The sequence below is a fragment of the Parasteatoda tepidariorum genome, chromosome 4, assembly GCF_982258835.1.
Source record: "Parasteatoda tepidariorum strain Cologne lab strain chromosome 4, Ptep-v5.0, whole genome shotgun sequence".
NCBI classification, from domain to species: domain Eukaryota; kingdom Metazoa; phylum Arthropoda; class Arachnida; order Araneae; family Theridiidae; genus Parasteatoda; species Parasteatoda tepidariorum.
In genome coordinates, this window is record NC_141758.1 from 89,126,501 (window position 1) to 89,152,450 (window position 25,950).

At 28.1% G+C, this 25,950-nt stretch overlaps 2 protein-coding genes across 8 annotated transcripts; one reads left to right on the forward strand and one right to left on the reverse strand.

The window, feature by feature from the left end:
• Positions 1-2,104: 2,104 nt before the first annotated feature.
• LOC147811927 (uncharacterized) lies at positions 2,105-9,869 on the forward strand. 5 transcript variants are annotated; one of them, XR_015433188.1, is made up of 7 exons: positions 2,106-2,486; positions 4,289-4,561; positions 5,328-5,441; positions 5,696-5,916; positions 6,827-7,017; positions 7,327-7,386; positions 9,510-9,869. XR_015433188.1 is itself a non-coding variant. In XM_087161591.1 (6 exons), exons 1-6 carry the CDS (start codon positions 2,158-2,160, stop codon positions 7,327-7,329), a joined length of 1,131 nt encoding a protein of 376 aa, XP_087017717.1. In that variant the 5' UTR covers positions 2,106-2,157; the 3' UTR covers positions 7,330-8,312. The 5 variants fall into 5 exon arrangements, 3 of the variants coding, with proteins under 3 accessions (XP_087017716.1, XP_087017717.1, XP_087017718.1); XR_015433187.1 differs by having other exon boundaries at positions 2,105-2,486; positions 6,827-7,386; XM_087161591.1 differs by lacking the exon at positions 9,510-9,869 and having other exon boundaries at positions 7,327-8,312.
• Positions 9,870-17,587: 7,718 nt separating this feature from the next.
• Positions 17,588-22,643, reverse strand: LOC147811928 (THAP domain-containing protein 2-like). 3 transcript variants are annotated; one of them, XR_015433189.1, is made up of 4 exons: positions 22,350-22,643; positions 20,806-20,947; positions 18,447-20,103; positions 17,588-17,884 (listed from the first exon to the last, which is right to left on the reverse strand). XR_015433189.1 is itself a non-coding variant. In XM_087161594.1 (3 exons), the coding sequence occupies exons 1-3, from the start codon at positions 22,579-22,581 to the stop codon at positions 18,947-18,949; spliced, it is 432 nt and encodes a 143-aa protein (XP_087017720.1). In that variant the 5' UTR covers positions 22,582-22,643; the 3' UTR covers positions 17,588-18,946. The 3 variants fall into 3 exon arrangements, 2 of the variants coding, with proteins under 2 accessions (XP_087017720.1, XP_087017719.1); XM_087161594.1 differs by having other exon boundaries at positions 17,588-19,004; XM_087161593.1 differs by having other exon boundaries at positions 17,588-20,103.
• Positions 22,644-25,950: the final 3,307 nt, after the last annotated feature.

Below are 25,950 nucleotides of genomic sequence, written 5' to 3' on the forward strand. Positions count from 1 at the left end.
ATTTCATTTGATTCTGATGATTCTTTCATGGTGTTGCATTTTCTACAAACAGCAGTTTAGAATAACGGTTTTCGGTATTTTAAACGCGATCCGTTTGGATGACTGCCCCCTACTAAAAAATCCATCTAAAAAACGATCAGTTGCTTTATCTGAGCCAGAGTTGGCCAAAAATGTAATCGATTACATTTTTTGATTACAGTAATCAATTACTTGTAATCATGATTACAATTTTCAAAATTTTTTATTGCAGCTGTAATCATGATTGCAATATTGATTACAGTAATGAATTACTTGTAATCATGATTACAACTTTCAAAAAATTTTGATTACAGCTGTAATCATGATTACAATTTTGTTTACAGTAATCAATTATACTTGTAATCATGATTCCAAGTAATTGCGATTACAAGTAATCACAACAAAAACGATTACGAGTAATTATGATTACAAGTAATCAAAATATATGATTACATGTAATTATGATTGTATGTAATTTGATTACATGTAATTATGATTACATGTAATCTAAATACACGATTACGAGACTATTGTATTCTTATAAATGATTATATTTTACAATAGATAGTAGAATGTATTTTATAATGATACATTTTGCACGTATTAACATGAACTGCATTTTGTACATTTTTGTATACGTACAAATGAATGTAACTAAAATGTATGTACATATGATTTTATCTAGTGCATATGTTCAGACATTTTAGTTTCACACACATGTACATACACTTATATTGTAGGTATAAAATATATGTACGTATGTATACAGATAATAATTACGTATGTATTGTGCAAACAATGTAGACATGTACATTTATACACAATGAATATATGCATTTTATGCAAATATTTGTGTATGTAAAATGTATATCTATGTTCATGTACGCATGTATATACAAGTACTTGTGTTTGTACGAACATACATACATTGTATGTACAATGTATGTCCCATGCATGCATGTGCAATTTATTTATGAACAGTATAATATATGTATGCATGTACAATATAGGTATATCTGTAGGATGTACAATATATGTATGTATACATGTACATGATATGCATGTCCAGTGTATTTATGTACATATACATAATATGTTCATGCTCAATGTATGTATCGAAATATGCATAATACATTTGTGTACGATTGTACGTACATTGGGCGTATTTATATTTTACATATATTCATACATACATTCGGCATGCATAACGTACGTACATACACACATTTGAGATGCATATATTGTACAGATGTATATACATATAGCGTATAGATGTATATTCATATAATGTACATATGATGAAATGAGCATATAATGTTCATATAATGTACATATGTGTGTACATATACAGTACATATGTGCATAAATATATTGGGCATAATTCTTTCGTACAAATTTTACATGTGTACATGCATGCTATCCCTATCTATGCATATGGTACAATGTATATATGTCCAATGAATGTATCCACACATGCACAATACACGTATGTTCCATGTATGCATATCCATATGTACTATATATATGCACGTACAATACATGAATGTATGTACACACATTGTACATGCGTACATACATTACACGTATACATATGTACATTACATTTATGTCTAAATATGTGTACAATGCAATAAATAAAATGCATGTAAGTTAACTTTTAATGACTCAAGCAAGTTAAATGACAAAATCAAACGATATTTAAATTTAGTTTTCAGCTTTAATTGTTCTATATCATTTTGAAATTCTCTGAATAAAAAATTATTTTCAGGTATTTTCATGAAATGTTTGACAATACAGATTTATTTTTTTTATAACATAATGCATGATTCATAGAAATTTTTTAAATGGTAAGAAAAACGGTAAATTTTATGTGTGGAATTAATATTTAGAAATTCAAAATAAAATTATCGTTTGCTTTCTAAAAAATATGAGGTCGAGTTTCATATGCCTTAGAATAAATTTTAAAACAAATTTTAATAACTTTACTCATATAAATTTTTTTAATGTATGCGCAATGTATTGCGCGATCGCAACGAACTATAGGGGGCGTTGTTGTATGTGACGGTTACCTGCGAATTCCACATGAACAGCTGTTCAGTTGCTCAGGAGAAGTGGTCGAGTGAACACGTATCTTGCAAGATGGAGCTGAAATTAAGAACGTCGGAAATTCTTGCCTTTATTGGTAAAAGTCGTATCGATACACGTAATTTCAAAGAAGGAGAGAAAATTGTTGAGGCAGGCCATTTAGTAAGTGTGGCCATAAAAGAAAAAGCCGATAATCATGTTGTAATAATTGCGTATTGTTTACAGGGATCAGGAATAGGAAAAGAACCTCACACTATTGAAGTTAAACTACAGGTAAATCTTGAAGAAGAAGAGTTCCTGATTAACAATGTGATCTGTTCCTGCGTAGCTGGTATCAGTGGCTCTTGTAAACATGCTGTAGCGGTACTATTATTCTGTTCTCAGTAAGTACTTTGTGGATTCTCTTTGATAATATTACCATTTAGAATAGATCAGTAATTCTGTTGCGTTGCTAATTCCGTTATTCTATATAAATTTCAACCTATCTCTATTAACAAGTCTGGTTATTACTATTAAGAAAAAATATAGTTGAATATATTGAAATTGCTATTTTTTTAATGTTCTTTATATGATGATGTTCCTATAATGATGATGTTTTGTATGTTTATGATGTTCGTATAATGATGTTTTATAATGTTCTTTATGCTATAAATTCAAGAATCTGAATTTTTAAAATTCACATCTAAAGAAGGAAAGTTTTGACCGAAGATTTTTAAAAGTTATTAAAATTTGTCATACAAAAATTTTCCTGCATCTGAATTGTATACAATTCCTTATTTGAGATGTGATGATATCTCTTTGAATAATAATAATTTAATTCTTTCCTGATATAATAAAGTATATATATAGTTTTATCAGTATAATCAGAATTTGAATTCCTGCAAGAAATAACAAGACTATTTAATAAATAGTTTATATTTATTAAATAAATGTCATGAATCATTTTTAGGTAGAATTTTTTTTTTCATAACTAAGATTTTATTAGCTTCAGTCTGATAGGTGAAAATGCATGTAACAAGATCATGCGAGTAAATAATTGGAATAAATTTTATTTGTAGGAAATATCATTTATTTCTAATTGGTATAGAATAATACACGATAGCATTCAAAAAATTAACAAACATAAATTTTTTCTATGTAAATAAATGTATGAATAAAATGTTATCTATTAGACTTGAAAACATAAACCGCTGTGGTACATTTTTTTAATTTCTTGAAATTAAAATAAAGTATGTAATGATGAAACTTATCTCTGAAAATTTATAAAATGTTTAAAATTACTGATTTCTAGATGTATTTTTAATAAAAATCACAAGATTACTTTAACTGAAATAACTATTTAATTAAAATTGAATATTGTAGATTTAATTTTAAAGAAATGAAATCAACATATAACTGGGTAATATGCTTTTTACATAGAGTAGAAAAAAAAGCAAATAACAATTTAAAAGATAAGACTGCCTTAAGTAAATTTAAACATCTTTTGGTAAAGTGCCTGACTTGTATTTTAAAGAAGCAGCATTGTTAGCTAATAGTTTGATAATCAACTCAATAATAAAGAAAAATCACTCATATAATTTAATATACTAAACAGTTTTAAAAGAAAGCAATGTGGAATTTTTTTTTTTTTAAATTAAATGCAAAAAATATTATGGAAGTGAAGGTGAACTGCAAAGGGTCGCACTTTGTTTTTGGACAACAATAATTTTCTAAAAACAAAGTGTGACCCTTTATTAAGAGTGCACTAATTGAGAGTGAATGGGAATAATTTATTTGATAATAATTGAATATGAATATAAAGTGTTAGATTAATTTAAATGTTTTGTACAAATGCAGATGTATTTTCTTATATGTATGTATATATTCAAAGGTATGTATGAAAACTTGAAATTGGCAAATAGTTTTTTAAACACAGAAAGTGTGCCTCCCGCATTCTATGCCTATACATTAAAGGGGATGAAAATCACAATGGATTATTTTATAACTGAGGAGAGGGTGAAGACATGGAGCCGGTCTCCTCTCATGATAACTTATTCGAGCCTTGAGGGTCATATATGTCCAGTTGTTCTGACAGAAATTTATATGTCATCATTTGAATTTATTTTTGTCAAGTTATTTTTTCTCATATGTACTTTTTGCTTTTCAAGTTCATTTTTCTCATATAACGAGCGTTCTTATGCCTTAGGAATAATGTTCTGAAATTGGATGTCTTGTCCTCCACTGACCTAAAATGCAGCTGGAAATTCAAAAAGCCAAGAACTATGCTTAAGTTTAAAGCAGTGCCAGTGACAGATTTATGCTGCGTAAATGTAGTTAGAGAAATGAAAGATGATTTGACGGAAGAAGAAATCGAAAAAAAGAGACGGCGTATTGTTGATCTTCTGCCCGATTCTGCGTTTGGAAAGCTCTATTTACGGAAACGGCAAACTGTGGACCCTACCGTTTCAGTTTCAAATACGTAGGTTTTTTCTTCTTTAAGTTAAACTTTATGTGATATTTGAAAAATCTGCATATCTTGTTGGTTATCTCTTAATTCATTTGGTTTTAAGTACATTCATTACAATCACTTATGTATCTAGAGGGTTTTTTTTAAAAATCAAATGAGATTTGTAGATCTAACTCAGTGGCTTATAGATTAGTCTTTACTATCTCTGTTTTCAATAATCAAACTCTGCCATGTTATTTTGTTTGTTAAAAGACAAATTTATCTTGCATATCTTGTTAAGGAACTTAGTAAAAAAAATAACGAGCAAAAGTTTCATACTTTGAATTTCAAACATAAATTTATAGAATCTGTTTTCTGAAGAGAGAAATTGGTTAGCATCAGCTGTTGTTCCCCTACCTTTCAAGTTTTTGAAAAGCAAAGAAATAAGTGTTGGTTTATCCTTTTGTTATATTCTTTTATTTAAAAGTTACTTGTGGAGTTACAATGTGCTTATAGTGAAGCAAATTGCGATGGAAGGTATAAGTTAAGAAGAAAAGTTTGTTTTTTTTTTCTATGACACTGAAAAGTCTGAGAAATATTTTTTCTTTGTTTATCTTACATATGCAGTTTTCTAATAAATGTTTGCTAAAATAATGTTGTTATGATTTTTCTGAGACATTAATATTTTTATATTTTATTTTATTCAAGTTCTTTTTGTAAAGTATTTTTTCTCCAAGAAAATAATTTGAAAACTTGTAGCTGTGTTCATTCTTTAATAACTGTGTAATTTTTATTTCAGCTCTCAGCCATCTAGTTCGAAAGCAGTGACACCTTTAGAGGAATTGCTAGACTCCATATACAGAAACAATAAAATCAATGTCGCTTTCGATGTTCCTGGAAGCTGCGCTAAAGGGTATGTTATATATTAATATATATTAATTTTCATCGGTACACAATTTGTTATATAAAAAAAAAGTCGTTAGTTACTATTTTTATTAAAGAACTGGTGTTGATGGATAAATTCCAGAGGACATTATATGTTAAAATGATCCATGAAATTAAAAAATAAATTAGAACCATGTTTTAAGAACAAATATATAAATTGAATTAACCTGGTTAGTTTACATTTCATTAAATATAATAATATAATTATTTTAAATTTAACAGGTATGAGATTATTAACATAACGAAAGAAGAAGCCATCAGCCTAGCCTTGAACACCGTTACCCAGGATAACAAGAGATGGACAGAGGAGCGCAAAAGAAGGATTACTGGCTCAGTATGTTATGAACTTTACACCTATACAGCTAACAAAAGCCCAGACTGGGACCGAAAGCTTTCCTTTATGTACAACACAGCATTTAAAGGGAATCAAGCTACTGATTATGGTAAATTGTATCTTATTATTCTTGCATCTGATAATGACCTATTACCAAAATCCAATTGTATTTCATTATATTCATATTTTTTATATTTGTAATGTATTTTCCAAAATATGATATTATTTTTATTGAAATATGTTTTTAAATTACAATCATTTTCAAAGATAAAATTAAGTTTCTTGAAACAGCGCTAAGTAACTTCAGAGTAACGTTTGTTCCTACTGACATATTTTGTTGATCACTGTTAGCCTCAGTGCAATAAATCTTGGATAACAATATAACTTCACAATAAATCTCTGAAAATAGAATAAAACTCTAGCACAAAAAGTGAGATATAAAATTTTGCTTATTTATCATGCATTCAGTCACCGGTGTGTTAATTCACCATGAAATTTTAATTAAATAACAATTAATTTTTTAATGATATTTGTTTCTATACTTTTATTTTCAGAACCTACAACTTTAACCCATTATAAAAACATATCATAAATCTCAAGTGGAATAATTAAACAGTTTAAAAGAATGGACTTTTTCAATAATCGTTTGAAGTTAAAAATCTCGTGTTTTGAAAATTTCTCAACAGGAAGTATTTACTCCAATTGAAATTCTGATATTTTATAAATGTCTTCTGAACAACAGAAAAACAAAACTATTAAAAAATATTCGCCAGTGTTAATAAAAAATTAGTTATTAAAGTGGTTCATTTATGCACCTTTGGTCAGTCAAAAGTGGATTAAGTTAAACCTGTTCACTTTTTCTTCGTCTTTAGATGAATTATTTTTCCCATAAAAATAAATTATCTAGAAATTAAACTTCCTTTTGTATAACTGTTTAAAAACACTAGCTGTAAAATTGTTAATAGCTGAAAAATAATTATCAAATTACTCAAAAAATTTTTTTTTTTTTTTTACTGTAGGAAAAATTAATGAAAGTGCAGCCATATCTGCGTATGAGAAAGATCAGCAATGTGAAGTGTTAAAGATAGGCCTCATTGTTCATCCAGGTATTCCATGGCTCGGATACAGTCCAGATGGTTTTGTAATGAATCCTGATCTAGCTCTAATAGAAGTGAAGTGCCCGATTGCTGGTCAAGGTTTGCCGTTACAGGTTGTATTAAATAATCTTCCTTATCTTAGTTACGATGAAAAAGTTGGTATTTATACCCTAAAGAGGAAACACAAATATTATGGTCAGGTACAACTAGGAATGTTTTTAACCGGAGCCATATTTTGCAATTTTGTGATATATTGTAAATTTAATGATAATTGTAAGATTATTAAAGTCCCTTATGATGAAAATTTTGCTTTGGAAATGGTTAATAAGTTAGCTCCTGTCTACTTTGGATTTATGTTACCACTTTTAATGCAAAAAGGTTTTAAATGGAACTAATAATATATATATATTTTTAATTTTTAGTAACCAGACAAGTCTATTTCATTCTTGGGTGAATCCGCAATGCTGATGACTATTTCACCTGTGAGTAGGTATTATCTCAGTGGTTTGATATGTTTCCTCTTTCCGTAACAATAAATATAGTTCCCTAATTTTTAATCTATTATCTTAGTTTTGATTTAATTAGTAAAATTTTATCAGTTGTGCTACAATTAAAATTATGTATGCATTTGGGCTTTTGAACTGTTTCACCATATTGTTTGGCACAGCATGTCCTCATTTGGACCTTGTGCCTCTAAACCCTACATTCAATCAATCAATAGTTATGATTTAATCTTAATTTTTTTTTTTTAACTACGGTGTAAAAATAATTTATACTAGTAATTTTGTCAGTAAATTTTTCTACGGCTAGACTTTGCTGAAGCTTTATTAATATTTATTGAGCTTTATCAATTCTTCAATTTGTTTAATTTTATCTGGAGTTTTTTTAAATGGTATGTAGATTTGATTTTTTCAGAATTTATTTTTTTCTTATTAAAACTTTTTGCAGTTAGATTTGACAAATAATATATTAGCATTTAACTATAATGATATATTTTCTATTTCATATTTCTGAATTTGTATTGCTTGATATTACACTAATATTTGTTTATTATAATTTATGATATATTTTTCAGCGGGGGGACACAACACCATGGCCTAAAGCAGGCAACAATGAGCTCCATGGTTTGGAGTGACACCCCCACGTTGTTAGCAGTATTAGATATTAGGGTATTCCCAGTTATTTCATTTTACATTTAGTCATAAAATTTAATTATATAAATAAAGTTATTAATAATGGAATGATTCACAATTTTTGAGATAATACCGAATTAATTTTGGAAATTACTCGGTAAAAAGCTATTTGCTCTTGTTGAGTATTATGTATACAATAATATTGTCAAACTGAATTTAAAAATTTGAATCTATCAGTGGAGAATAAAGTAACACTATCAGCTTTTTTTTTTTTTTTTATATATTTAAAAAAAGATAACTTAGGTCACTATAAATTGCCATGCTGAACTTTCGTATAGTTTGTGACAAATATTGTTATTCTAAAATTTAAGCATTCTGTTAGTGCTTGGGCATTTGTTTACTTTCTTAGAATTTGCTTAATAGGCTGTTTGTCAGTATGGTATTAAAATCTTAACTGTAATAATTAAAAAACAGTGCCTAATTAAAACTAGTTTTAAATTTAGTTTTTTCTTTTTTTCCTAAATAGTTAAGAGTCTGGGCAGCTAATTTTTAAGCTTTATCTATTTCCCAGCTTAACTAATTTCTAACACTGCTTAGTGGTTAATAAAAGATCTGACAAGTGTGAGTACTTGTCATCTTTGGGGACCTGTAACCAAGGCTTTGGTGTAGTTCTACAAGGCTATATATAATTTGATGTATCCAAATTTGTTACTAACAAATTATCTATCAAAACATTAAGATTAATTATGTGTTGACAGAAGTTATGAGTTAATTGATAGGAAAAAGGTAGTAAATCTTACCTTGTAAAGGCGATGAGTACGATGAATAGCTGAAAATATATTCTTTGAAATTGATTAATTTGTGAATGAGTTAAACTAGCATCATTGAAGAATCATCTTTTAAGCAATATAGAAATTTAATGATGCATTTTGACAAAAAATTTTTTACAAGCAGTGAGGAAGGAAAAAACTTCTCCCTCAGTTGACGATACACAAAGAAAAAGTGAAATCTGAAAATCTATGTTTATTAAAACATAAAATATAACATTAGTATTCAATTAATATTCAGATCTTGAAAAGTTACATGCGATGAGAGTCACATGACATGAAAGTTTCAGTTCTCAAAAACTACACTTCCTGGTTGTAAAATATAGCTTCAGAGATCATTTTATCCAACATTAATACCTAGCAAATTGATGTTTATATTTCAGTAATTTCTTTATTTAAAAAAAAAACCACACAATAATCCTCATCAACAAAGATATATGTCCAGTTTACTTCTAGTTACAAATGATTTTTTTTCCATATGTTTTAGAAAAAGCTTTTTTAAGGATAAAAAGAGTTTGTAAATCTGTGTGAAATGAAATTAAGAGACATAATGAATTTATTAAAAATTATGTTGTTAAATATGACTCAATTTTCCTGTCCTTGTCATACTGAAATGTTAAAATTGAAATTTTTATGTTCCAATAGGTTTCCATGAAAAGATAGCATGTTTCTATTTATTGTACCAAAATTACTCTTTTTCTTCTAACAAATTTGGCATAATTTTGTATTCATAAAGGCATTGGACAACAAAGTTCTAGTTTGCTTTTAATAAATTTTTATAGAATTATTTTTCTGTTAAAAAAAGCAACTGTTTATAAAGACAAAAAATGAATTACAGAGCACTGAATAAAAAGCACTCTGGATTTTATTACCTAAGGGCCTATTAATTATGTTATCATTGAAGAAATCATATTTTTTTTTTAAAGTCTATTTAATTATAGTGTGTTGTGTTGCTATACCTCTTCTTGAAGCACTTTCCTTATTAAATAAAGAATGTTTTTGATTTATGTATTGTTCTTAATTGATTACAATCTATACTGCTGTGCAGTAGAGTAAAAGTTCACTCTAAGCAACATATTTTAATATATTTGTATTAAACTGTTATTTTTAATATTTTTCCAAAAGTCAATTATTTTTCTGAGTTGCCTTTTATTGATTCCTGATAATATTTGATACTAAGAAGGGAGTAATGCATAAGTCCTATTTCAAGTCAATAAAGGCCTTGCTTTATATCCAAGTAAGTAATTCATTCCACTTTTCTTATTAGGCTAATTGAGTTTACTTAATTGAGTGATTTCAAATTATTATGTAACAATCTGCTTATCTGTAAGAAGAAAAAATTGAGAAATATAAGTTGGTACTCCGGAATAAAGATTAAAGATATTTTGAAACCCTCGGTTTTTGATTAAAATCCTAGATGGACTGGAATTTTTCAAGCCCTGTTTATTGTTATCTGTTTACTTTTTAGTAGAATCGTGAATTTTAAAAAATGTAACTTTTTTTTATAAATTTGCAGTTACTTATTGCAAGCCCAAATGATTTTTTTAAAAAAAAAGTGCACTTTCAAGCAGTGAGATATATATTAGGGCATGGATTTTGTTTCCTGACCCAGGAAATTATTCTTTATAATAATAAAGAATAATTTATAATAAAATAATTTCCCTTTTAGATGTAACTAGTTACTTAACCTTTTGTTTAAAATGAACAACAAAAAATATGGTTTCCCAAACCTGTATATATATTTTTTTTTCCATTCTTAAAAGCTTAACAAGAGACCAAATTTTTAGATGCTCGGAACAAATCTGTGTACATGTGTGTGCACTTGCCATAAAAAAATAAAACTTTGCATAAGAATTTTTAGATTAGATTAATCCGAAGCCTCTTTACAGATAAATTTTAGGTCTAACATCAAATCAATAGATATTGATTTAAAAGTGAAATATTGATAGTAGTTCCTACTATCAATATTTCACTTTTAAATCAATAGATATGCTTCTAGGAACTGAAAAGTAGTGTTTTACAAACACATTAAATTTATGGAAGCAAAATATTTATGAAGAGGTAACTGATTTTATAAGTAAAAGCATAACAAATAGGTATCCATATTTAACTTTTCTTAAGTTTCTTTCTCTTTGTATAAATGTGATAAAAAATCATTTAGTGTGACTTAATAAATAAGCTTTGATGTTTTAGACCAGAACTATATGAATTAAATAATTTAGCATTTAAAGATCAAGCTTATATCATTATACTCTAATAACAAAAAAAGTATATAACATATTTATTGAGCATTATCTTTATTTTAAGTAGGTAGGGAAAAATACATAAATATAAAAAAACACATTTTTAAAACATATTACCATTCAGGTTATTAAACAGACTGAACACAAATTTTTAACAGTTCTTCTCATAAAATTTAACTTAACGAGATGTTCTCAATGCACTTTTTAAAAAAAAAATAAACTAAAGATTTTGTTTTTCATTTAAACAGAAAATGAGAAGATAAAAATTTAAAGGAGAATATACTTAACAAAATAAATATTTTTAATAGTAATCAGAATTAAACTTACAAAAACAGATACTTTTAGTGCGTAATTATTATTTAAACATTTATTTTTCAAACAGTGCATTAATTTTTTTAAAAATGGAATGTGAAGAAAAAAAGTCAGTGATTTTAAATTAGTGCTGATGTTTTTTGCAAATATGGGAGCATGCTGCCTTTAAAAAAAAATTCTAAAGGAGAATACTGAAACTTTTGCTCTTGTAACAACTTATGCAAAGGAGGCTTTTAATTTTTTTATTGGATAACAAACATAATAAGCTTTCTAATAATAATAAGCTTTATTTCATGAAATTGTAATTTCTGATGAGATGCAGCACAAAATATATAAAATAGTTTCCTTATATCACCCAAAAATAACCCAGTAAAGTTTTATATGTAACCGAGAAAAGTAAAATATTATTTACATTGCATTTCTTAAACTTTATTAAAACAATATTTTAGACAAAATGGAAGCTTTTAATATCTTTAACTACGTCATTCTAGAATTCAATAAATTATGTTATAAAAGTTAAAACCAAAATTTATATGTTTTTGCATGATTGAATAAAGAAAATTTTAAATATACTATCGAAGCAAATAAAAATAGTTCATAAGAGTAAATACATAAAAAGCATACAAACTCTCTCAAGTGCAATATTAAAAAGTAGACTGGAGAGAGAATCTCCTTGTCGAACACCTGTGAATGTGTCAAGATTTTCTGACAGAGATCCCAGAAACAATCTTACACTATATCTTTCTTTGCAAGTCTTTTCAATTTAATGAGTTTTGAAGATATTTCAAAAGTATTCAATGTTTCAAAAAGATAATGTCTATTGATACTATCAAACACAGCCATTAAATCAATAAAAAGATTATGTGTTTCAATGTTAAATTCCATCGATTTTTCCAAAATCTGACGGAGACAAAACATCTGATCTTTATTTGATTTTCCAGCACGGAATCCACATTTATATTTTCCTACTTGGGAGTCCATGAATGGTAACAGCCTGAGATATAAAATTCTATCTAGAATTTTATAAGTTACACAAAGAAGACTAATGTCATGATAGTTGGTACAGGTAATAGAATCACCTTTCTTGTGAATTGGGCACAAAATGCTAATATTCCAATCCATTGGCATAATCTCAGATGTCACTAATAAGTTCAAATACATTTCTCAATAAGGTGGGTAAATAAGATCATGTCCCAAAGCCTTCTTATTCTTTAAGTTTTTATTTGCAGCCCTGATCTCCTAAATAGTTGGAGCCTCAACTTCGATGTCATTTATGAATTCAGGTGAAATTATTTCAACGTCCTCACAATTTTCATTAAAATGTTCTTTAAAATATTCATGCCATCGTTTTAAAATGTCTTGTTTATCACTAATAATTTCAACAAACTTGTTTTTGCATAGACTAGAGGTCTGTTAAAAGGCCAATCGACTGCGGATGATTTTCCGATAGAATGCTCTGCATTCATTAATGTAGGGGTGCACAACCTGCGGCCCGCGGGCCAAATGCGGCCCTTCGACTACTGAAGTGCGGCCCGCGAGAGCTTCTAAACACAATAAAATTTTTTTAAAAAATGGCAATTTTTAATCGCATTTTTAAGTCATCACGTTTTGACACAATCAATTTTAACAGATTCTTTAGTAAATGTACGTTTAACGTGCTTTCTTTAAGCGGATTTTACAGTAAATATAAATGATTTTTTTTAATCAGTTATTTCCGCTTTTCTACGTGATTTCGAAAATCCCAAATTTTTATTACGACGAGAGTTTCAGATCGCAAATTTAAATAATCACTTTTCGTGCACTTTATTTGTGACGATTTCATCTTAAATCTAAGTGATTTTTTATCTTTTTTTTTGCAATTCTTTCTTTTTTTTTCAAAAATTTTTTCGGCAGTTATTGCTATGCGTTCCTACGTGTTATAAAAATTTCCAATTATTCTATTACGACATGCAAATTTTAAATCATGCATTTGACACACTTTATTCGTGCTGAGTTCAGCATAAATATATTTTTTCCCAATTATTTCTATACTTTTCCACATGATTTTGACGATCCCGTTATTTAACTATGATGTTATTACGACACGTGATTTTTAATCGCGCAATTAAATAATCACTTTTTGATACGGTATTTCGGCACAAATTTATCGTAAATCCTAGTTATTTTTCCTTCGTTATTATAATATGATTCGGTCGAATGTGGTAATGAATTGTGATTTGGTCAAAAACCAAATATTTGGCAAAAAAAAAAGAAGAAAAAAATCGACTGAACGCCGTACACTTGGGGCCAAATAGCAAAATCTTTTACTGCTACTAAACACAGAAACTAAAATTTTAATGACTCAGACTAATATTTCCTGGAAAAGCGTATTCATAAATTAACTCTAAAAAGAACGTTTTTGTCTATCAAGAACGTTTTTGAAAATGTCAAAAAGCGAAACAGAGAACATAAAAATCAATCTTAATTTTTGAAAAAAAATTTTAAAGCTGAACATCTCAGTTTTTCAATTACCAGAAAAAGCCAAGAAAAAAGAATTAAGTCATCAGAAATGCTATTAAAAATAACTGCGTTATAATGATAACGTCTAAAAAAAATTTTTTTTTTATTTAAAGAAAATAAAAAGATAGAATAAACGTTCTTAATTTTTGAAATGAAAAATTTATGCCGAAAATCTCAATTTAAAACTTTCTCATTGTCATAATTTTAGAAGGAAAAAAATTGCTATAAAATAAAATTTATTAGTGACTTTATTTTTAAAAAAAATGCTGAGTTATAATAAAAATGCCTTAAAAAAGAAAAACAGAAAAATTTTTTTTTTTCTTAGTTCCTGAAACAAGACTTTATTACTGAAAATCACACTTTTCTATGTTACTGGTTATTTACATTACAGTACAGGGAAAGAGTGATAATAAATTAATAGTATGAGACGTTCTGTTAAAATGCTGGGTTATAATAAAAGCAGCAAAAAATAGAAAAAAATCCTTCTCGATTCTCAAAGTATCGAAAAAATGACAAAATTGACTTGTCTGATTACAATTTAAAAAAAAAAAATATCTATAAAAATTCAAAAATAAAAAAAACTTAGAAAAATACATTTCTAAAAAATATTCTGCCGAATATTTGACTGATCATTCAACCAACTGAATTTTTCACAGAATGGCCAAATACTTGTTACATCCCTAATTTAAATGCAATGTTATTTCAACTTGAGAAATTCATGAAGTCGCAGAAAACGTGAATTTTTGAACTGCTCACTGTTTGTAGTTTAAGATTTAAATTTTTTGTTGCTTAAGTGATCTTTTTCGATAAAAAAAAGGAAAATGTTTACGATATAAAAAAAATTTAATAATTAATAAAATAAAATAATAAAGTACATTACAAAATAAGCATTGAATTTTATTTTGAACTATCACAGTTTTTTAATTTTAGACTTTTGTTTAAAACCTATAAATTTTCTTCAATTAAAATATTTAATTTGAATTTATAATACTTAAATATGACTAAACTTTTCCTACTTTCATTCTGTGGGCATTGCAGTTTTTTTTTTATTTATTAGAATTTAATTCTGAAATGAATTTTGGTATTGTATGATATGATAAAAAAAAATTCTTTTCTTCACTGTTTATTTATTTTGAAAAATCTGTTCATATAATAAAAATAGCAAGTTTTTTTACGTAAAAAAAAAGTGTAAGTTTTTTTATTTTTGAATGAATTCTAATAATGGAACACTACTAAGTTATTGATATTGCTAAGTTTATTGATAAAAAAAATGGAACGCTAATGTTTAAATAAACATTACTACATTTGTCATTAACATGACTAAATACATGTGCGGCCCTTCGTTAGCCAACCTGCTGTGCAAGTGGCCCTTCACTCGAAAAGGTTGTGCACCCCTACATTAATGGATATCAGATGTTCAACATCTTTAAACAATTCTTCATCAAAGATCCTTTTCTTTTGCCTAGAGAGTTTATTCACCTCTTTTCTGCGTCTATCATAGCTGCCAACCTTAGGAATAAAAAATTAGGAACGCTACATGCAACAAAATTATACGCTCTAATTACGAGAGTAAGACAAAAACTTAACTATTAAGTCATAACATTAATAGACATGTAAATTAGTAAAACAAAACTATATACACAATCTTTTGTGGGAAAATTATAATATTAATATTTGATAATTAGGAATACCGGTATAATAGATTAAAAACAAACATTACTATATAGTTATTTATCTCCAAATTATAAAACACAGGTAAATAATAATCTACATCATAAACAAATATTTCTGATGCAAGTTTTTAAATACTACAAATAATAATAACTTTGTGATTTAATTTAGTGAAATAATCAGCAACAGCTATTGGAATAATATTTTCCAATGAAAAGCTACTAAAAATTACTTTAGCACAATAATCACACTTTACCACTCACGGTATTGGCAGCTTTACAGATACTGTCTTTTATACATTTCCATTTATTTTCCACAGTACCATCATAATTCTTTATATTCAACTGTTCCTTTCCTTTTTCGTAATATTCAAGCCTTATCCTTTTGTTTTTAAGTTTATCACAGTCATATTCTCTCAAAGTCTCTCTTTTAAATAATGACAAATAAATTATGGAGAAAACCTTGAAAAATACCACTTACATATTAAAACATTAATATCTGAAAGTCAAACAAAGAACTGAGCAAAAGATTCTTATTGCTTAAAAGTTTAAAAAAAAAATGAATAAAACAGGTATATTTTTCATAAGATTTAAAATAGAACTTAAGATGCATGAGATTTTATTTTAAAAACAAAAATAAGAATTTAAATTTGAAATACACCAGTTAAGAAAGAACTAAACATAAATCTTTATGAATAGATACTTTATCAATAGTATCAAATATTTCAAACAAACAAAAAATTAATAAGAAAATGTGCTTTTATGATAAGACAGTCATTTTGTTACAAAATTGTTAAATAAGACTCCAACTCGTCAATCAGAATTTTCAGGGCAAACTGACTACATTTTATATACTAAATGTAGAATAACAAGCAGGAGAAGAATGAAATATTTTAAGAATACGTAAACCTATAGGTAAAACTAATTGCAAATGAAATATTGGGAAACCTTGAGCTTAGACTCAACAACATCCCTCAATGAATAAAATAAAGACTTAGCAGCTTCCAAATAAGTCTCTCTCAATTTAGAAAGAGAGACATAATTACATTATAAACGTGTACATATATATATATATATACACTTCAAAGCAGACAGTCTTGGTTATGGGTCCCCAAAGACGGCAAAACAATGCCATAGCTTTTATTAACCACCCAGTAGTGTAAAAAATCAGAATCATTCATAAATTATAATAAAGAGTCATTTAGGTGAAACATTAATAATTTATGCTAAAAACATGTAATTAACATGTAAACACTTTGATGCTAAAAACATGTAATTAAACACAAAAATTATTTTAAAATAATTCCCTCAAACCCTACCATTATTCTCTACTTTTTACTAAACATTAAAATACTTTCAATCTGATTTTTCTCTTTATATGAAGAACATATTCTAATTTTCACTACTTTAAAGGTGGGGGTATCACTCCAAACCAAGGAGCTCATTGTCGCCCATTTTAGACAAAATAATGTTTAATCAATGTGATATGAAACATCACTATGAAAAAACAATACTGAAATCAAATATATCAAAGTGAAATATCTTGCTACAGAGTACAGCAAGTACTAAATGTGTATATATAAATGAATGAAGCACCTTATAATTTTCAAGGAAAGTGAGGTTAGTTCAATCTTTTCTTTACTACCTTTATAAAGAGTTATTTTGTTTTGTATTCTTTTTTCTTTAGTTTTTGTAATGATACATTTTTTTTTTTATTGAAACCCAAATATCAGGAAGGAAAAAATATAAGATCATCTTCCAAGTCTGGTCTGGACACCAGATCAAATAGATTAAGAAGTCTGATTTGATGGATAATGATACAGGTCATGTAATCACTAAATAGTAGCTTTGTCTGTGTCGAATAGCAGAATTACTCTAAATATATTCTTACTAAAACGTTCAAATTACGTCAAAAATATCTATAATTTGGACAAAAGTTATAACCAAAATTTTTTATTAGGAAGTGAAAAATATTAGCCACAAACATATTTTATAACAAAAAAAAAAAAAAAATGCAAAAAATGTTTAAGTTAATAGACTGAATAACAAACTAATTCCCATTACTTCTAAAAATCGAAGATAAAATAAGCAAAGAAGATAAAATAATAAAAATCTAATAAAATTCATTTAACAGCAAACATTACAACATTAAATATGCATATATTATATCACTGACTAAAAATTTAGTCATATCACAGGCAGCGATAATTCTCGACATCGGCATCAACATAGCCAATATCAAGCAAGCATGTCATGTAATGCTATCGAAAACTTAAGATGACTAGAAGAATGACACCTGCAAGATAAAAATAGAGATATGTACAAAATGTTACACGTTTGGAAGTACTTTACTTTTAAAAAAATCGAAGATAAAATAAGGAGAAGCTTGTGTCGTAAAAGAATCTATAAAATTAGGTATCAATTTTAAATTAAAATGAGCAGTTTCTCTCGAGCATCAATACTGTCTATAACATATTTATAAACAGTTCTCCCCAAAACAAAATTGCTCATTATGTAATTAAGCAATAGTAGCAGTTTTTGCTGAAAGATAAAAAATAAAATATTGCACTAATCAATTAGCCTTCACAAAAGACAGCAAAGATGCTTGTTGGATCAATATGGCAACAAGAAAAACAATCTGCAAAAATAAATAAATAAATACATTAAATAAAAATCTAATAAAATTCATTTAACAGCAAACATTACAACATTAAATATGCATATATTATATCACTGACTAAAAATTTAGTCATATCACAGGCAGCGATAATTCTCGACATCGGCATCAACATAGCCAATATCAAGCAAGCATGTCATGTAATGCTATCGAAAACTTAAGATGACTAGAAGAATGACACCTGCAAGATAAAAATAGAGATATGTACAAAATGTTACACGTTTGGAAGTACTTTACTTTTAAAAAAATCGAAGATAAAATAAGGAGAAGCTTGTGTCGTAAAAGAATCTATAAAATTAGGTATCAATTTTAAATTAAAATGAGCAGTTTCTCTCGAGCATCAATACTGTCTATAACATATTTATAAACAGTTCTCCCCAAAACAAAATTGCTCATTATGTAATTAAGCAATAGTAGCAGTTTTTGCTGAAAGATAAAAAATAAAATATTGCACTAATCAATTAGCCTTCACAAAAGACAGCAAAGATGCTTGTTGGATCAATATGGCAACAAGAAAAACAATCTGCAAAAATAAATAAATACATTAAATAAAAATCTAATAAAATTCATTTAACAGCAAACATTACAACATTAAATATACATATATTATATCACTGACTAAAAATTTAGTCATATCACAGGCAGCGATAATTCTCGACATCAGCATCAACATAGCCAATATCAAGCAAGCATGTCATGTAATGCTATCGAAAACTTAAGATGACTAGAAGAATGACACCTGCAAGATAAAAATAGAGATATGTACAAAATGTTACATACTGGAAATATGGAGTTACTACATATATCTAACATCATTAAGAATGGGGTTACTTAAATTTACTATTCCACAGATTACAGTGAGAATTTCATTCACAACATCTAAATTTGTCCAAGAAAACCTCTGAGTTAGAATTTTAAATATCTTTACGCGTTGAAATACGCGCTCTACATGCACACGAGCTGATGCAATGTCTCTTGTAGATGAGACTTCCCTCGCTGATAACTGCTTTCGTTTTCTCAGAAACGGAGGTCTTACAAGTTCAATCAAATTTTGTTGACAATAGTCCTCTATCTGAAAACCCTTATCTACCATCACCCCATCAATAACTGGATCGAGCATTTCGAGAATACCAGATTGACTAACAATAATCTTATCACTTGCCCTACCACAATAAACCTTACTTATAAAGCTAATAGTACCTCCCGGGGCAGCACCTAAAAGAAATTTAATTGACTGCTTACCCTTATAGTTTGAATAAGTCATCACCCGACAATTTAGACAATTCCTTTTCTGCAATTCTACTTCGGTACAATCTAAAACAACCCTTACATTTTCCATTCCCTTGAAACATTTCGGCATATTATTATGGATCATTTCCCTGTCAGGCCACACAATGAAATGGCGCAAATATTTTGCAAGTTCGAAAATAACCTCTTTGAAAATTAATTTGATGAGGTTCCCAGTACACCCAAAAAAAAAAGCTAACACCCCGAAATCCATATTTTGCTTCAATTTAACTAGAGTTATTAGAACCTGCTCTCTTGTGTTAAGCTTTCTCTTAGTTATTTTCCCTTCCATGCTATCAACTAACAAATCAAACAAAGCAAATGAATTCAATCCTGTAAAAGTGTTTAAATTGGCTAGTGTGAATTTAGAATAGTCAAACATTACGGGAGATTTCAAGTCCCCACTAGTAATTTGGCAACCCACCTCTTTCTTTGATATCCCAGACTCCTGTAATAAAATTAACGCCTCAGCGGCAATATTTCTAGACATACCTTCATAGCAATTTATATTGCTATCTTCTTTATCAATATTGAGACTGATTTCTTTCTTCCTATAAAACAATTCTTTATAAAAAATCAAAATAATAAGAGTTTAAACTAAAACAAACACAATAAAGATTGAAAGTAATATGTAATTATCAATGTATCAATGATCTTAAAAAATATATTGATTCTAAACCTGAACATTTAACCTTGTATTATTACAATTCAAATTAATTACAAATCTGATTTTCTTGGCAACCTTAAAATGATTTCTTTATTAAACATTTTATTTGTAGCTTTAATACTATATATATACACACACACATTACATAAAACATACATTGGCGATATTCTCAAAACTATAACTCTAGCCTAAACAATTAGGAATAATTCCTTGCATACTTAATTTTAAAGTTTATAATTTTGAATTTTGATTTAAATTGACAATTTAATGACCATTCAAAAAACTTAAATAAAAATTGAGTTTCAAATTATATTTGCATGAAGAAAAAAAAAATGTTATTACTTTCCCTTCACAGTTTTGAAAATTTAAAAATATTATTGGAATGGAGATAGATTACAGTTTTAGGCTTCACAATGACATTAAAATTATAACTAGCAAATCTTCACAACCACTAGTGAGAATAGGAACAGGTTTAGATAGCACAAAAAATACATGGTTAATTATAAATACAACAGCTTTAAACTCTTTGCACGTATTAAATTACACGATCAGATTATCAAAGACCTGGTAGTTTTAATCAACTCACCTAATGATATTCAGATACCGCTGTTTTCTTTTCAAGGCTTCTTCTTGCAATCTTCTCCTATTTCTGCCTGGCACCGATGAAACTGGAAGATACAAGCTGGGCAATGCCGTCTGCTTTAGATGTGGTCTTTTCGTCGGAATATCTAAAATATTAGAAAAAATATTAACATATAGCAAACGTGCATCTATACTATTTGTAAAAACATTTAAATTAATAATGTGAGAATGGTTTCAATATTAGCACAGGATGTTTACCAATGTATTGAATGTCATCCACATTTCTCTTAATGAAAACCGTTACAACACTTAAACCTGGAGGACTTAGGACAACTTTATTTCGATGTAAATATAATTATTCCAAATTATTATGTTTAGACTTTTACAGTCTTTTATGCTTTTAGCTACCATAGATTTTTCACTCTTACTTCTACAAATTTAAAAACTACTTCAATTTTTTAAGAATTTAATTTATTATTCTCATCTGGCTAATATCTTAAGAACTAGCCGGACATAGCTTTTTACGCCCTGTAAATACAATATTCAAATTAGAAAGAAATGAAAGTTACTATTAGTAAAAAAACACTTTGATTACAGATTCAGTTGCCTTACTCTATTTTTCCTTGCATGTAGAATCAGAAATATAACATACAAAGTTACTTACCAACTAATTAAACTAAAAATCACTGAATAAGAATCAACGATCTGATTTTTATCTTTTAAGAGTTTATGTTAACTTTCTGAACACAACCAACAGAACAGATTTTACTTTACATTATTTTTTTAAAATCTTTATTACAAAACAATCTAAAACAGCTAACAGAACAGGCTTTTTTTTTATTTCATATCACATTAGGACACTGTAATTTTAATCTGCAATGTTAAAATAATATATGGCTTCAAAGAGTGTTTGAAAGCCAGGTATAGGTAGAACTTTCATTACATCAGAACATAAACATAATAAAATGTACATACATAAACATATCAAATGAAGGAAAGTACACTATATTCACATTCTTATTTCGGCATGATCTTAATTTGGATTCTGAAAATTTGAAAAAAGAGGCATAAAATTTTATTTTCAGTTAATATAGAAATAACAACGAGCAATTTTTCATCTCTGAAAATATAAACCTTTCAATAACCTTATATTTAAATGCATTGTGAACTTTTAATATTATTAAGTTAGACAGTTAGCCATGATACGCTATTAATTAAGCCGAATCGGTAATTTATCACCAATAGTTTTGACAAAACTTTCAAGCAATAGCTATTCAGAGTTTGCTTTAAGTATATTTTTCGTAATTTTCATTCTTTAAGAAAAGAAAACGTGCCTGGAATTTTCAAAGTTATTAAATAAAAAACAAAGCAATGAGGTAAAATACAATCAAACATACTGACTCTGTTCTAATTTACGTAGCCTGGATAATTCTATAGTACATATGGAACTATGTTCAACTAAGGAACAACGAATGCATAAACATAGAAGACAGACTAATTTCCTCCAAATATAAAAAGAAGATTTAAATGAAACTTAAATCTACTCACCTGGAAGAACAAATTCATTGTTCTTGAAGTGTTTACTGCAGACTATCATCCGATTGCTTACTGTTCTTCCTATTCTCAGTAAATGGATCCATTCTTTTCGTCTTTTAAAGTTCTGGGGAAATCTATGAAATGATAATTGTGGGGAATTTTTCGCTCTCGAACCACATTTCGGGACGCAACAGTAACTCCTGTCCGCGTTAGCACAACGCCGGCGTAAAATTTTACGTTCCATATACTTACCGAATCGCACTACACAACCTTCTCCGTTGACGACACTAGCAGAACTGAATTGCTAGGACTAATACAGCCTGTAAATAACCTCTACACCAGAGGGCGTACTCGAGCGTTGCGATCGCGAATTGTAATTACATATATTTAAATGTACGCATGTATTTGTACATTACTTGTAATTATGTACATGTATACGTTGTATGTACAGTCGGCAAAAAAAAAAAAGATATCACCCTGAATAACTTTCGTTCTAATGATCGGATTTTCACGAACTAAGTGTTAATCTTAATGGTTCCTGGGGGTGACCTCAAATATGCTAATTAATTAGTGCTAACTATTAATTAAGTTACGAAATCAGACACAAAAACGTACTTTCTCTGAATAAACATATATTTTTTCTTACATATTTGGATTCTTAACCTTCAAAATATAGGGGGTAGCCGCAATCTGGGAAATATGGTCCCCATAGTTTGGTCAGGAGAGCGACCCAAAGTTCGTACCCCTTAATGTTAATTTCACTTTTTACGTTTTTAGTCATATTTTAAAAACTAATAAAGCAATTCGAAAAAAATTTCACCCAGTCATAAAACTCATTTACCCAAAGATAATTTCACGAAAAAAATAATTTTTAATAATTGTTAATTATTTTTTATTATTTAATTAAATTAAGGATGAAAAAGTTTTGAATTATAAGGTATGGATTTTTTTATACCATATTAATCCACATATTTTTCAATTGAAAAATCTAAAGTTTCAACTGTTTTTATTTATTAGAAGTTGAGAAAAATTAAAATTAATTACTTTTAAAAAAAATAATTTGGCGACAATGAAGAAATGATTAAATGGAGCGATTAATATTAAAATGTGATAAACTTGCGAGGAACTTGACTTCGCGCGCTTAGCATAAAATTTCATTCATATTTTTTTCGCTAATAATCGTTTGCTTATCTTTTCATTTTTATTTTTTTAAGCTATAAAATACGATGTTTCTTCTTTAGTCGTCTAAAATTCTTTTTGCAATTTAGTAAAGAAATTTGAATAAAACATTTTATTGAATAAAATACATTTTATTCAGAGAATGTGGAGTTTTATAAAAGCATGCTTCTGATAGAATATGATTATACAACAGATTGTGCTTCTTTAATGTGATTTTTTTTAATTTTTTTTTTCTCAATAACTGATAAAATTTCAATAATATACATACGAATGAATAAATTTGGAATAAAATATTCATCAATTTCTTGAATATATATTTTATAAATATTAATAAAAATACGCAGTCAACATTTTTAAGCATCTCTCACAACATCGCAAATTTCTCAAAATCTTATAGGGTAAACTAATCAGTGAAGGAATACTTAAGCTTAGCTTGTCTTTAAAAAAAAATCATAAAAATTTCAAAATTTGTAATTTTAGCTAAATGACGTATTTGTTATTAAATGCATGTCGACATATTTGTTATTAAATGCAAATTATGTAAAAAAAATTTAGATAACTTACATAATATTGTTTTAAGCTTTTGGTGGTTTAAATAATAAGTAGTAAGATAACCAAGTGAAGGAACAGTTCTTAAATTGAATAAACACTAAATTTTCCAGTGAATGAACACTTAATTTTGAGAATGTTTGATGCTCGTTAGGAATCCTTAGGCCACACAGATATCTGTCGCCCTGTAGATGCCTGAATTGACTGATGTTAACACAGGCGGGCATTAGGAAAAAAAAAATCTTTTAAGTTTTCGTGCCCCCATTTCAGTATCTTAAGGGCCTTACGAGCTCTGTTTAAAAAGAGAGTATCATATCAGATATATATACAGTGGTGGCCAAAAGTGTGGACACTTTTTGAAAGTTTCATGTTTTTCAACTTTGTGTGCTTGTAGAATATATTAATTTTTACTTAAATACAAACGTTTATATATCAAATTGAAGGTAATTTAATGTAGAATTTAATAATAAATATAGTATTACAATATCTGTATCACAAAAAAAGTTATGCAACAAATAGTCAGATCTATCTTAGATTTGCATTTTTTTAAAGTGATAGTTACACAATCAATACTTAGTAGGATAACCCTTATTTCTTAAGACAGCTTCACAGCGTCTTTTCATCAGGTGAACGAGTGTTTGGAGTTCATCTTTCGTAATCACATAGTGCAAAGAATAAATTATAGCTTCAATAAGTTGTCTTTTATTGGATGGACGTTTTTTTCGTACAAGAATTTTCAAACGTCGCCACAAATTTTCAATTGGATTGAGATCAGGGCTGTTTCCTGGCCATGGTAATATATCTATGCCTTTATTTTGAAACTATGCTTTGCATACTTTTGCTGTGTGGCATGGAGCTGAATCCTGCTGGAAAATAAATGGTGAGTTGTTGGAGAAGAGATCCCTGGTTGAAGGTATCAATTTTGGTTTCAGGGCAGTTTCGATGTATTTTTTGGCATTAGGATGCCATCAATCACTTGAATTCGGCCCACACCATCTGCAGACATACATGCCCAAATCATGACAATTTGTTGGATTTTTTGCAGTTGCTTCAATACAATCAGGATGAAGCGCTTCACCTACTCTACGTCTCACGTATTTTCTACCATTTCTTCCAAAGAGCGATATTTTACTCTCATCACTCCAGATTACTTGCTTCCATTGATTTTTGACCATTTAATGTGTTCTTTTGCCAACTTAACTCGTTTTTCGCGTTGCTTTTGATTTAAATATGGTTTTTTACTTTGAATTCTAGCTTGTAGTCCAAATCCTGATAACCTTCTTCTTATTGTTCTTGAACTTACTGCAATACCAGCTGCATTCATTTCCCATCTAATGGCTTCTGATGACATTTTTCTATCTTGAAGGCATATCCATTTAATTTTTCTATCGGTAGTAGCACTGGTGCATTTTTTTCGGCCTGATTTGGCATCCTGAGTGTCAAAAAATACATCGAAACTGTCCTGAAACCAAAATTTATACCTTCCATCAGAGATCTCTTCCCCAACAGCGCACCATTTATTTTTCAGCAGGATTCAGCTCCATGCCACACAGCAAAAGTATGCAAAGCATGCTTTCAAAATAAAGGCATAGATATATTACCATGGCCAGGAAACAGCCCTGATCTCAATCCAATTGAAAATTTGTGGCGACGTTTGAAAATTCTTGTACGAAAAAAACGTCCATCCAATAAAAGACAACTAAGTGAAGCTATAATTGATTCTTGGCACCATGTGTTTACGAAAGATGAACTCCAAACACTCGTTCACTCGATGAAAAGACGCTGTGAAGCTGTCTTAAAAAATAAGGGTTATCCTACTAAGTATTGATTGTGTAAGTATCACTTTAAAAAAAATGCAAATCTAAGATAGATCTTACTTATATTT